The sequence below is a fragment of the Grus americana genome, chromosome 5 (genome assembly GCF_028858705.1).
Source record: "Grus americana isolate bGruAme1 chromosome 5, bGruAme1.mat, whole genome shotgun sequence".
NCBI classification, from domain to species: Eukaryota; Metazoa; Chordata; class Aves; order Gruiformes; family Gruidae; genus Grus; species Grus americana.
The window spans coordinates 62543148-62557073 of NC_072856.1; the positions used below are offsets into that span (position 1 = coordinate 62543148).

At 41.4% G+C, this 13926-nt stretch overlaps 1 protein-coding gene across 1 annotated transcript in view; it reads right to left on the reverse strand.

The window, feature by feature from the left end:
• Positions 1-13926, reverse strand: part of MTHFD1 (methylenetetrahydrofolate dehydrogenase, cyclohydrolase and formyltetrahydrofolate synthetase 1) — a 42649-nt gene that overhangs the window by 15058 nt on the left and 13665 nt on the right. The window contains exons 8-17 of the mRNA XM_054826286.1: positions 13009-13120; positions 8661-8788; positions 7897-7994; positions 7024-7197; positions 6359-6495; positions 6034-6080; positions 3829-3936; positions 3657-3731; positions 1781-1883; positions 521-597 (exon numbers count right to left, since the gene is read on the reverse strand). Of these exons, the coding sequence (XP_054682261.1) occupies positions 521-597; positions 1781-1883; positions 3657-3731; positions 3829-3936; positions 6034-6080; positions 6359-6495; positions 7024-7197; positions 7897-7994; positions 8661-8788; positions 13009-13120 (1059 nt within the window). The remainder of the gene's footprint in view (positions 1-520; positions 598-1780; positions 1884-3656; positions 3732-3828; positions 3937-6033; positions 6081-6358; positions 6496-7023; positions 7198-7896; positions 7995-8660; positions 8789-13008; positions 13121-13926) is intronic.

Consider the following 13926-nt stretch of genomic DNA (forward strand, 5'->3'; position numbering starts at 1 on the left):
TCCATTGAAGCTAAGCACCCTAGGGACATTTCAAGTCAATAGAAAGGCTTTTCTGAGCACGATTAATTTGAACTATTAATTTGACAGTTACTTAAAGGATGAGAAGATTCAAAGCCCAGATTGCCTATTTTACTCCATTGATTATATAATGAATTTAAACAACAAGCTCAGATACTGTGTCTAGTTTTGGCCAGATACATCCCACCCAAAACATCTTCAGAGGTGAAGATTAGCCACGGCTATGCATCGCATTTACAGAGGGCATTTGTGTACCACTGTTACAATGCCACAGTCATGCCAATTTGGGAAGCCAACATTCAGGAAAGAACAGGGAAGGAGGGAGCAAATAAAACTGAACACAGCACCGGTAGCAAATTTAACTGCTTGGTTGAAGGGACTTTCTGCTTTCTCTTAACAAGGTACTGGTAAAAGAAGGAAATATCTGGAGTTACAGAAACTTGCTTCAGGACCACATTTTTCAAAGTACTTTTTAAAACATGGAAGAAAAGAGAACAAGTACCGTTCGTGTGAAGCCTTTTTCTGTTGGAGATTGCCCAATAGTGATTTTCCTAAGGAACCTGTCATTTGTATCCAGTACTGTGAGGAATGCAGAGAGAAAGATGAGAAGTCACGTTGCAAGTCATAAATCACATCTACGCCCTATTACAAACACTCAGCTAGATCACCTATGAAGAGAGGATGGTAGTTTCAGACACCACCTTCTCCTAAAGAATAGCAAGTGCTACTCAACATGGTTCTTCCCCAAAAACTGAACTGCAACAAAATTAAGATACCCACAGTCACATGCAGACCCTGCACTGCATCCAGAGGGAGTCTACCTCCCTCTGTGTGCATTAACCACAAGTCCAAAGCCTCTCCGAAAAGCAGAGCTGCTAGTATTATTCCAATTGCTTTTTCACCATCATTAGTCAATATGAAATCAGGAAATTATTACAGCCAAAAAGAAATAAAATTATCACTTTATAAGTTAAGTGATAAAAATGGTCAGATTTACCATTTAGTGAGAATAGCTTCACATAGTCCCATTAACTTGAATTACCTTGGAAATACAACCTATCAAATACTGGCTTAAATTTGCTGTTTCTTACTATATGCTTAAAAATTCTATGTATTTTATAAAATATTTCCCATGAGACAGATTATTTTAGTCCCATTACAGGTTATGAAGCAAATTTTGGACAATGTATTTCATACTATATTTTAATAAAAAGAAGAAAAAGCAATACTCTTGGGGTCTAAATCTGAAAAAAAAAAATTCATATTTGAAAATTCTTTTGCTAGTGAAATATTAAATCTGTCAGACCAGAGATTGATCTTACATTCAGGTATCTTTAAAAACCTTTTATAAATCTGGCCTTTATTTGCTGTCAGTCCCCAACAGAACAAATGGGCAGATTAAAACTGAGCTTAATCCCAGATCAGAACCCTCTCCTTGCTCACAGAACTGTCTCAGTCAGGTAAAAAGGCTGTTGGCTACAGTTGCCAAACTCAACTGTCTTGGTGAGTGACAAATCCAGAAACACAAACTTGTACCAATTATTGAATTCCTAATCTTCGTGAATTCAGAGCAGATTCAAGGCCCTGCGTCAGACCCTTTAGAAACGGGATCCCAGCTGCAGGCATCTATCCCACCAAACACTTGGAAGTAGAGGCCAGCCCTGCCCTCTTTCCCAGGAAATACAGTTCCTGCTGCACTTGCAAACCTCTCTTTTGACATGTTTTGTTTCGTAATAGTTCTTTCATTTAATAGCTCTTGTACCTCTTTGCCATGTTATGGTGCCTGGGTCAATGTCCAGTCTCACAAATAAGTTTACTTCTTCCTTTGTCAAAGCCGTAGGATCAGTTTTGTTAATGCCCAATTTCTATGGGAGGGAAGGACAAACAAAAGAAAAAAGGTTCAATGAAGAGATTCACAGAAATGAACCTTCCACTAGAGCAATGAGCCTTTGGCAGCGACATCTGCATATCCAGAAGTAAGGAGGGGCTACCTTCTTTGGTGCCCCTTCTCCTAGACCCCACAACAGCGTAGGATGATCCATATTAGCGTGTACCTGGAAGCAGAGCTTGCTGCTGGCCAGCTAGTAAAAAGCAAGGCAGACAACAGAGCTCATTAGGACAGGCTGTCACCGAGCTTTGTGCAAGACATCTACAGAAAGAGTAAGAGAGAGAAAGCTCTGCAGCTCCTTACATGCCTTGTTCTAATCATTAGTCTCACATGCTTACATCCATTTCTCATTAGTTTGCCTAGGGTCACTGCACGCAGCCATACGTATTTAAAGACACTGCTTTCAGCACGCTGGTTAAGCAGCACAAAGGAGGAATTAAACAATTCAGTCACAAGGCTGTCAGCATCCCAGAAAGCTGATCTTGAACATACTGAGAGGATGGGCAGTTTGCCAAGTTGCTTAATTGAGAGAAGAATTATCTCAAGAAGCACAATACAAGTGCACGCTTAGAAATGAGGAAAACGATTGAGTTGATTTATGAACGAGCAAGCTTTTTTTTAATTAACTAGACAGCTAAGTTGTATTTTTCTCCTGAAGAACAGCAGGAAGAAGAAAGCCTGTTCTCTTCTTCTTCAAGCACATAATTTAGAAAATAAATAAATAAATAAATATCCTCTTTCTGGAATATTAGCACCCCATTCACATCTCGACATTTAATAACCAGAAGAGTGGTTAGGGTAGAGTTCCCTCAGCAGTCTGTCACGAACACCAAGCAATATGACATAGCTTCTTTGCTCAGCACTGGAAGCAAACCACACTTTCTCTAATGGTTGAGACATTATAGCCAATTAATAAATCAGAGTTTTAGCTTCCTAAGTAGTCTGACTATTGCTCCTGACCACCAAATGGGCAAATGATCCAGCCTGAATATTGTACGAACAGGTTTGCTCTTGGAATGACATTAGCAGGCTCCAGGCTGTCCTAGCCAGAATGTCCAAGCCCAGTGCAAAACTGTTCCTCTGTTAATCCTCATTTTTGCAGAAGTCAGGGACACATGCTAATTCACACTAATTTTTGAGAATCAGAGGAGCTGTGGTCTGCTCAGGGACTGCCACTCAATGACAAGGCTACTCATTTAACTGGAAATTCTTTTTTGGGGAAAGGAATAGTGGGCAATGCAGGGGACAGGTATTTTTTTCCCCATCTTCCCCTGCTTGCTCAATCTAGATAAGACAAAAAATTCTCTGTGTTCTCTTTTTGCTGAATTTCATAAATTGCCTTTTTTGTGTTGCATTATTTACATAGTTGTCACATGGAAACTATTCATCTCTAGCTGTAACTGGATGTAAGGTACAGACACTGATCCTGGTCCTTTCTTAAACTGCATTAAGGACACCAAATTGACACTACTAATAAAGGGCACTAATCCCTTTACCTCTTCCCACTGTGTTACTCATACAGCATACAATAAGGAGTGTTACATCAACGATTCTTCCCCTTGGGGCTGTATCTCACTGTTTTCTGTGCTGTGCAAAGGGCTACCACACTTCTGCAGATTTTATGTAAAAAATAAATGCCAGCAGAATGACCTCCAGAACAACAGGAGGGTTTCTGTACCCTAGCTTTGCCTAAATAAAGGATGAATAAGTGGAACAGAACCAGAAACCAATGTGAAACCAGTGAACTTACCTGTAGTCTTCGGATCTGAATGTCTGAGAACTTCCTAACACCATTGACAGAAGGCACCAAACGGTTGTAGAGAGCCTTGCAGAATGAAACAGGCAGTTAGCACTGCTGGCACACCCGAAACACCTTGGTCAAAGTGGGCTGGGCCCAAATACATCGTAAGAAGGGATCATACCTGGTCAGTCTGAGTTAGCTCGTGGAACATACGCGCATCAACAGCAGCAGCGACCAGGTTGTTGGCTGCAGTGATAGCATGGATGTCACCAGTGAGGTGAAGGTTAAACTAGAGGAGATAAAACATATCAGTTACCTCATCCTGCTGCAATTTTCATTTATTTCAATTCATCGTAGACAGATGGAAAGAAGTATTAATAGCAATGTTAAAGTGGGTGAGGGTGGAGGGGGAGAGATTGCTCAGTGCAGTATGGTGAAGAGAGGAAAGAATTTCTCTAAAACAGAAAAATGCCTCCCCCACATTTATGTCATTTTACAAACTTCTAGAATGAAGCTTCCAAATAAAAAGTTGTTTGTTTTTTTTTTCCATGAGAACAGTTCTCACAGGCTTCTTGACACCCAAGAAGTCCACGGTATGACACATCTGCATTGCTCCTCCTTCACCTTCCTTCTGACCCACTCTCATTATTTGCACAACAGGTTTCACACATACATTAGCTGAAGCTGCCGCTGCTCCCACAAAGATATCTGAGCTAAACTGAAACTAGCAACCTTGTGTAGCGCTAGCAGTAGAGCTGTGGTTACACAGAGCTCTGCATAAGCTAACCACTCAAACACACAGTATCGTAGGCAGAACTTGTAGACCACGTACTACACCGTGACACTGCTAGTAGTTTTCTTGGTTCTATCTCATTAAAAGATAGTTTGAGTGGGTTTGTCTACATGAGTTATCTGGCTGTACTGTAGCTATGCTGACAGAAGCCTTGGGATATATAGCTTATGTGACAAACTTGCATTATGGCAGGGGAGTAAAAGGTGTGGTTAAAGCAATCCTTTTCCTCTGTGGCAGAGCAGCAAAGGAGGAAGATGAAAAGGGGACATTAGAAAAGGTGATATGACAGAAGACCTTATAGTACCACTTTGTTGCACCCTTGCTACTGTGGTCTTAAAACCCAGATATCTAAAAGCAGAATGGAGCTAGTCACACACTGATTATAAATCCTAATTAGCAAATGCTAATTGTTGCCTCATTCTACATACATGCAACAAGAAGCAATTATTACCACCTTGGTTCTGCAGTACAAACTCCAAAGTTTTTCACTTGTTAACCTTTTCCAAGGATGAAAGCTGCATGTAGAAATATCCAATGATGTCTCAAGGTCATTACTGTAACTAGTGACTCCAGATACTTCGATTTTATGAGACATGCATTGATTAAAACACCCCCACAAAACCATGTGTATTTATACCACATGGGTCACACTGAAAGAAAGTCCTTTCAGGCAGTTTGGTTCCAAGAGTGGGGCTGTTTCCCACTGCTGCACACAGTCAAGTATTTTGGCTCGTCTTATTAACACTCCCAAACAGGAGGAGATTATTTTTCCTGTCATATCTATCATTCACATGTGTTCTTGGCACCTGACTAAATCAATATTCTGCCTCCTTAACATTTTTATCTGTTATGGACTTGCTGCATCAATTGGAACGAACAGCCCTTTTGATCATTTCTGCTTTTCTTCCTAGAATTGCCCTGTGTCAATCCATAGTGCACAAGACAAAGGTAGAATTATACAGGCAATTACTTTCAGAGCTGAGAGAAGCACGAGAGCACGTGCTACACGTGCCTTTCAATTCCCTGCCCCCAGACACAGGATTTTACTTGTTGCCAAGTCACGTCAGAAATACGCTGCACTGCCAGTCCCCCACAGGCTGGGGTCTTGGCATTGCTGATTCCCAACTTCCCTTTTCCCATTTCATGTTAGTAATCTAAAACACAAGTGCACCAAAATAGCTCACAGTTGGTGACCACTGCTGCTGACAGAACTACTTAATATGCTTCCAAAACTTATTAAGCCATTATCATCTTCATTTCAGTGCTGGGAAAAAGAGGCACAGGATGTACGTTGCTCAAGGGTATGCAGCAATTCAAAGGTAGAGAAGGGGCGGGAACAGAAGAACTGGGAATTCCAAGTTCTATGAAGTTTCGTGACCATGCACGTACCCTTCCAAAACAACCAAAGGTGGGGTTTTTTGTTTTGTTACTTTTTTTAAAAAAAAAAAAAAAACACACAGCTTTGCTGAAATCAAGCACCCAGTTCTTGGGAGTGCCTCACCAGGCCAAAAACAAAAAAAGATTTCCTAAGTTGTCTGACTGCCATATCTCTTCAAGGTCTGCAAGCTGCATGTGCTTTGTATAAAGAATTACCTCTTCCATGGGGATAACTTGACAATAGCCACCGCCTGCAGCTCCACCTACAGAGAGACAATAGTCAAATCATGCAAATAAAGGTCTCTAGCCCAGAGTGGTATTACATGTGTTTGCTTAATGGCTTTAAGGCAGCAGCTACTGTTGAGCAGCTTAGTTTAAATCCCAGCACAGCACTTGAAAACAACAGTGAAGAACTTACCCAAGGTTTGTTGTTCTTATAAGAAATGCAATTGTAACTGTAAAACTACAATGCAGCAGAATAAAATCTCTGAACGCCATCTTTCCCCATCAGTCCAACTGTAAGCAACAGAAGAGCTCATACCTTTTATACCAAAGGTTGGCCCCTGAGAAGGCTGCCGAACACAGGCAAAGACATTCTGATGAAGGTGTGCTCCTAAGGCTTGAACAAGACCAACAGTAGTGGTGCTTTTCCCCTCTCCCAGGGGAGTAGGAGTTATCCTGCAGTGAAAAAGCAGAACAGACACAATGAAACCCTTGTAGTGAGTGAGACTCAAAACACAGGGATAAAACAATCACCCAGTGATTGCAGATAATACCAACTCAAATTCTGGATTGGCTCAGACTTCAGCTAGCCTTCATCAGTTTGAAGCCGGAACAAGATTGGCAAATTATCACATAACTGCCAAAGACTTTTGTCTGAAACAATTTGCTAGTTACTGTTGAAGGCAGGCGTCTAGGTGACTAGGAGAACTTTGACTATGACCCAGCCTGTCCTTCATAACCCTGAACTGCAGAGCAAAACAATTCATCTCCAGGAGAGAAATGTTAAACTACATTCCCGCTATTTGCTACAAAAAATAAATCTATTTCCCAAACCACTAGATTTTCACGGTGTGATTTACTAAAACCCAGAGCACCCCATACAGTCACCTTACCAAAAGACAATATAATGAGAAGCCATGCTAATAACATTTCTTTTCACCTTGACACCACGTAAAGTGATGCCTCAGTTAAGGAAGTACCTACCCAGTAACAACAACGTATTTGCCATCTGGCTGATTCTTCAGCCGTTTCAGAGCTGACAGATGAACCTTGGCTTTAGTTTGGCCGTAGAGCTCCACCTCATCAGGGAGCAGGCCAACTTCTTGTGCAACTTGATCAATGGGCTTGGGCATATAAGACTGCGATATTTCGATATCACTTAAAGAAAGAGAGCAAGATCAATTTATAAGTCAAAGACTTCTCACAAATTCCCTGCTTCTGGATGGCATAAGCTACAAACACCCAATCTATATTGTAAAAGGGAAGCTTTAACCCATTTTAGATAAATCAATCCCACCAGTACTGGCTACAATAGAATAGACACATCCTCAGAGTTTACATTAAAAAAAAAAAAAAACCCCACAAACCAAAACAACCACTCAACAAAGAAAACAAAAACACAAAAAACCCCACCAACCACCACCCCCTGCCTCCAACCCAAGAATGCCTTTTTGCAGGCATTTTGCATATTCTTCAACCGCTCCTTGGGGACTCAACACCAACAACTCCTACTTCAAGGTGCTAGGTTTTTGCCATGTCAGATTGAAAATTTTTCAAAATACAAATGTCTTGCTATTTGCTGAATCAGCAACTATCTAGCTGGCCTAAAGAGGCTGTGGAAGTCCATGTTTACGCCTTAACTTTATCAGGATGACCCAAGCCTACACTTCAACATATGTCACAGGTTAGCTCTGCTCCCTTTGGAAGGCCTCACAGTGCTTGCTTTCTACTCCTCTGCAAACTTCAATGCCAGCTACAGTCTACATACATGTATGCCCCGTATTACACAAAGCTTGGGAACAGAAATGAGTATTATAATGCATGAATACTGCCAGTGGCTTCATTTGAAAGCATTACCTTGGAACAGGCACCTTTAGGCTAAGCTGGTTATATTGGATGTTCCATTTTCCAGGCTGGAACTTCTCCAGAAAACGCTGTGCACTCTCCACTGTGCTCTAAAATGAGCATGAAAATGCATTATAGCAACAACCACTGCATGAACCATGCTGGTTAACAAGAGACTCAGAAAGCTTTTGCCCTCCATCTATCTCAGTCTGGGATTAACACAAAGTGCTTTGACTAAAGCATTTGCTAACAATCTAGAATGAGATTCTGCTTGTAGTTTTCTTAAAAAGAAAAAAAACCCCACCATATCTATCTATCCATCTACCTATCTATCTTCCAGTTTTTGGGGTATTCTGTGCCAGCACAGTTCCTTAAGCAAAGCAGGAAACAGTGTGAGCTGGCTTACACTGTTACTCTCCTCCTTTTTATCCAATCACCCTACGGATAGTTTTAGAATTACAGCCACAGCACTGTAAGACAAGCCTGTTTCTCACTGTTTTGAGAGACCACACTCAAAACCCCCACTCTAGCCCTGCCTTCCCTGCCCCCCACCAAACAAAAACCTCTCTGTCCTAGCATTTCCTTAATGTCCATCTTCTTCCTCAGTTAACTGAATCCAAATTGTTTGGACTAGAACTTGGAAATCCTAACTAGACCTCTGTACGAGCAAGAAGGAAGCATCAGTTGCTTCAGTAGCGTGCTGATGGTCAGCAGCAACATATCCCAAAAGCAAATGTAGGGGTGATAACCAGCAGTCTCACAGTCTGCCCACGTACCTGCATTAACATGGCCACAGTCATAGGCCCAACGCCACCAGGAACTGGGGTGATGTAGGAAGCTTTTTCCTTTGCTGTACTGTATGCCACATCTCCTACAACTCTCTTTCCACTGGCCTTTGTGCTGTCTGGGGAGTTAAGGAAAAATCCAGTTACACATCACATTTCACTAAAACAACAGAGGCGGCAGCATTGACTGAAGCTGAAGTCTCTTCCTCTGTTGGAGTAATCAAAACAGAAGCTGTGTACCCAGAAAGCTGTAAAGAAAGATAAAAAGTTAAAACAACATCACAAGATGAAGCTGTTATCATCATACTTCACTCAGACAGCATCAACAGCTCATGCAACATATCTTCCCACTAAGCACCATTTATCCCTAACTAGATAGAGCTCCCTTTCCTTGAGGATGCAAGTATTTTCTCAGTGGCCTGTGGCCCACAGGCAGTCTGAAGATGACTCCAAAACAAATGGGGGGGACCAAAGCACAGACCAAGTATGATATCTGTGCAATAATAAAACACAAATGGGACATACAATAGAGATGTCACCTGAACATCCTCTCATAGCTCCTGCTGTACTGCTCTGAATAGTACAGTTTCCAATTTGAAGAAGATATAAAACCAATGGCCTAGGAGAAGTGACAAAAGAAACATGGTTGACTTGTTCCAAAAATCCATGTTTACATTTGGTCTGTTCCATTTTGAAGGAAATGTAGGCCTTACTACTGAATAAAATCACCTGCCTTTACAGAAACTGAAGATAGAAAGTGCTAAGCTTTTCAATTATTCATCGCCATTCTAATGATGGACTGGTAAATACTGCAGTTCACAGAAATCAGAGTCTTGTCAAAAGAAGCCTCACAGGTGGCTTAAGAGAGCTCCAGTAGAATAATCTCCTTTCTCTCTGGCAAAAAAAAAAAAAAAATTGCTATATCCTGCTGCACTACATGACCTGACAATTCAGAAGCAGATATAGCACCTTCTTCCAGTGGTGACCTTTAAGCTCACCGTAAAGAGAGAGAAAAAGACAAAATACATTAGTAAACTAGCACAGTCATCTAAGGAACTCACTGATTATAGACAGAACATTAAAAAAAAAAAAAGCCAAAAGAAATTTAAGTTTCTCCTGGAGTGGCAGATCCTCATTTCAGATATGAGGACCCCAGGGAACTTTTTAAGCAGCATGAAAAACCTGAACATAGATTTTTATGTTGTTACATTTGAAATATTATATTGGATACGGTAAGTGTATGTGTGAACAGAACACGATAAATAACTTTAACATACATTTGGCAAGGGGGAGGAGTGCAAGAGAAACCAAACTGAACAGCTGATTATAGTAAAAACAAAGAGGGAGCAGAAGCAGCTCCTGCCAACACTAATTTCTAGCTGCATTGTTACTGACAATTAGCAGCCTGGATATTTTGCTGTGTTTGTGTTTTAAGCAACACTTCTTTTCCCTAAAGTTCAAAGCTTGAACATCACAGCTGTTGAACAGTGTTTCTACAGCCTCTGTCAGCTTTGCTGCCTTAACTGCAGACCAATCTGGCCTTGCAGCCTAGAGACCAGTTTAACTAACATTGCAAAAGGCAAGTAACATAATCATATTTTCTTCCAAGGATGACAAGAAGGCTTACCAGCCACCCTGGCCAGGAAGACTCCAGGCCCAAGAACGATGAAAATAAGCGATGAATTAGGCACCACAAACACAAACAGCCAAATCTGTTACACAGACACAGTGATGAGCACAAGCCAAACAAACCCCCAGTCCCTGCTTCTGCATCTGCCTCGTGCCAAGCACTGCAGAGCACAACCTAAGAGATATTCAATTACCTTTAAAATATTCTTTTGAAGGAAAGCTCACATACACTTTCTGTCTCTCCTCAGAAATTTCACCTTCTCAATATTCATCATGCTACTCTTTAAAAAAAAAAAAAAACAAACAAACCACAACCAAAACCCAACAAACTAGTTACACAGAGTATCAGTGACACTGTAATGATTCCTAGTGCCTGTGTCTTCTTTGGTGCAGCAGGTTCTCCAGCTAGCTGGAAAACATGACAGAGAGTATCCAAGGACTTTGAGATCAAAGAAGTGAAGGACATGCCTACACATATGGAATGAACAGGTATGATGATCTCCATCTATTTCCAGAGACAGCTTGCATGACAGACAGCCTGACTGCAGCTTCTGGACCAGAGCTAATTCACAGACAAGGGCTGCAATTATCCACATGGCTTCCAAGCAAACTTGTGCCAGTGTACATCCAACTGTAACATGTTTCTGGTGGATATTGGACTGCAAGCACACCAGACCATACATGACCCTCATCTGTAAGACATGAGACTGCCTGCTTGCAGTCTGCTTCTTTTACTTGACACCACTGGGAAAGGTGTTTCATGAGGGATCCAACACAATCAGATCTTATAGGTCTGTGATGCCAGCTTGATTCCCAGTACACAAAGATATCAACAGAGCATCAAGTCAAGGCTTTCTGTATCTTTCTAGCTCCTCTGGTGTTTGAAGAGCATGGCACCAAGATCCACAGAGGCTGATCCTCCTTTGCTGCTCTCATACAGCACTGTTCAAGGTTCTCTGTTGGCTAGGCAAAATCCCACAGCAGAGGATTCTGAACAGGGTTGCTTCCTCCATGAGGACCCACAGAGGGACACTCCAGGGACTATGCCATCTCTGGGGATATCCTCTGCCTGCACTGCCTTCCCTTCCTGTAGCAGAGCAATTTGTACAGACCTGGAATAAGGCATGCAGAATATTTGCTGGACTAGCTCTCCAACTGCAGAGAGAAAGACAAATAATGTAAAAAAAAAAAAAAGTACTATTTCTCCCCTGCCATATTCCAGCACCATCACAGCTAGCAGCAATATTCTGTCTGTACAGTGATGTAGCTGGAGAAGCTGGCAAACTAGCTGCCGTTCTTTCTGTAGCATTGCAAGTACCACAATTCTGGCACTGATTTCTCAAAAGATTAATCTGAAAACTTTTTTACAACCTATGAGGGAAGGAAGAGGCAGAAAACTCAGCAGCTTCAGAAAACCACAGAAAAAACCCAAAAAAGTCTGTGGCATCCATCATTTTGAAATCTGGCAATTTCCATGTTACTCTATCAAGCCCTGATTACCGAGTCTCACAACGCCATTACGCATGCCATGTAACACTGACTGGGCTGAGTGTACAAGAAGCTCAGATCTCAGTGCAGTGCCCAAGGCAGACTAATTGCAAAGGAACAGGGATGCATCCTTGGAGATGCAGTTCACATCAAGCCTGAAAAAAAGGTCATACCATCATATGTCAGAAACACAATGGTAGTTTTATTTGCAACATGTTAGTGGGAGAGGCTCCAAGCCACTCTGCTTCATGCAAATCAGCAGTGACCCTGTGGGTTTTGGCAAATTGCCTAAGTTTGGGTAGCTTGGCACAAATACATTGAGCAACAAACAGCAACAGCAGATGACTTTTTAATTTTAATTAGACAGAGGACTAATGTTTTTAAATGCAACTCAGTGTCATCTTTGAGGAACAAGACTGCTGAACAGAAATTTCTTTACATCCCATTAAATAATGGCAACAAAATGACTGATTAATTATGAAAACTACCTTTTAAAAGCCTTGTGGGTGTAAGCACAGAGATAGTTGGATGGTGACTAATTTTCCGTATCATTCAATATCTGTAATTTGGATTTAAAATTAGATGAAAACAGAATTGCCAGACTGTCTGTTCCTCCTTTATAAGGAAGGAGTAGCTAAGTGAAACCCTACCCTAAAATCCATTATGTTCAAGGACTTTATTCTATGCCAGAGCCACTGTCACCCTCTTGCAGAAGCCACTTTGTTTCAAGACAAACTTCTTAGCCATTCAAGTCTAAGAAGTTAATGTTGTGATTCAACAAATCCACAGCTACTTTAAGAGACTGCTTGGCATTTATGTATTTCAAACAGAACAGCTTAATCAGATCTAACTGCAAAGTAATGATAGCAAAGCTGCATGCTCACAAGTGACAACAGCAGCAAGACTTCACTATGTAGTTGCGGCAAATTATGTGGATATTCTGCTGTAATATTTCCTAGGCCTCCTCTTTCCTCTACTGATCATCAGCCTCACTGAAAGCAGAAACAAAACTGCCACTGCTCTGCTTTAGGACAGCACTTCAGACCAACTTTTTTTTTTATTCTGGCATCTTCAGAGGTTGCCATCATTATTTAAGACAGACTTAGAAGAGAAAGTCTGCACTGACTGGAAACACCAAGGAAACAGTATCCATGTACTTACTTAGCAACTGCATTTATATACAAATAAACACATCCCCACTCTTTATACATTACCCACGCACCTGGCACATGGTTAATTCCACAGTCTATTACAATTGCACCAGGCTTGATCCATTCACCTTTTACCATTTCAGCTTTACCAGCTGCAACCACCAGGATATCAGCTTTACCAACCTATAAAAAAAGCCAAATAAACAATTCTGTATCACACTGGCAGTGGAAAAACACAGAGCTGCTTCAGCAGCAACTTCGGTCAGCTTCAATTGCAGTGAAACTGTGTGCTCACCCATTGCCATTGGAGGGATGGAAGGGTATTGTCAGCAATTAAAGGTAGCTGGCAGTTCCTCAGCAAGCACAAATTCCTGCAGCCAGAAATTATGGCCTATTTTCACACTCCTACCCTAAACTACTGCTAGTCAACACTTCGAACCTCCTTTGAACTACTCCACGACTCCTAAGTGGATCACACAGACTACTTTTAGATAAAATTAAAGCCTTCTGCATATTCTTCTCCTCCTCCCTTCAAACATCCCTGTATATTCAGCTGCTCTTTTCAGTGCACCCACCAGACAGCAGCCAAGAACAACCCCTGCACAGAACTCCTAGTGGCACTTCATTTGTGGCAGCACTGCCTTGTGGTTTTTAAGTCCAGGACTGCGTAACATGCAACTCCAGGGAAAGCTGATTGTAATTCAGCACTAATATTCGTTCAGACAGTACTCAGTAAATTTCACAGATCTGGTCACAAAGTTGGTGCTAGAGACTCTGACTGAAGCTTTTTGTCAGTTCTTGCACTGTTTCATTCATGTTTGCTTAGGAAGCTGCCACCTCTCAGAATTTTTTCTTTTAATCTTCAAGGGAGATTAACTATTTTTAAGGTTTCATTAAGAATCAGCACATTAATTGTTAATCAACTTAATGACGGCCTTATTGAACAGCAACTTAACGGCACGAAGCACTGCAGTGTTTCTGATCTTCCT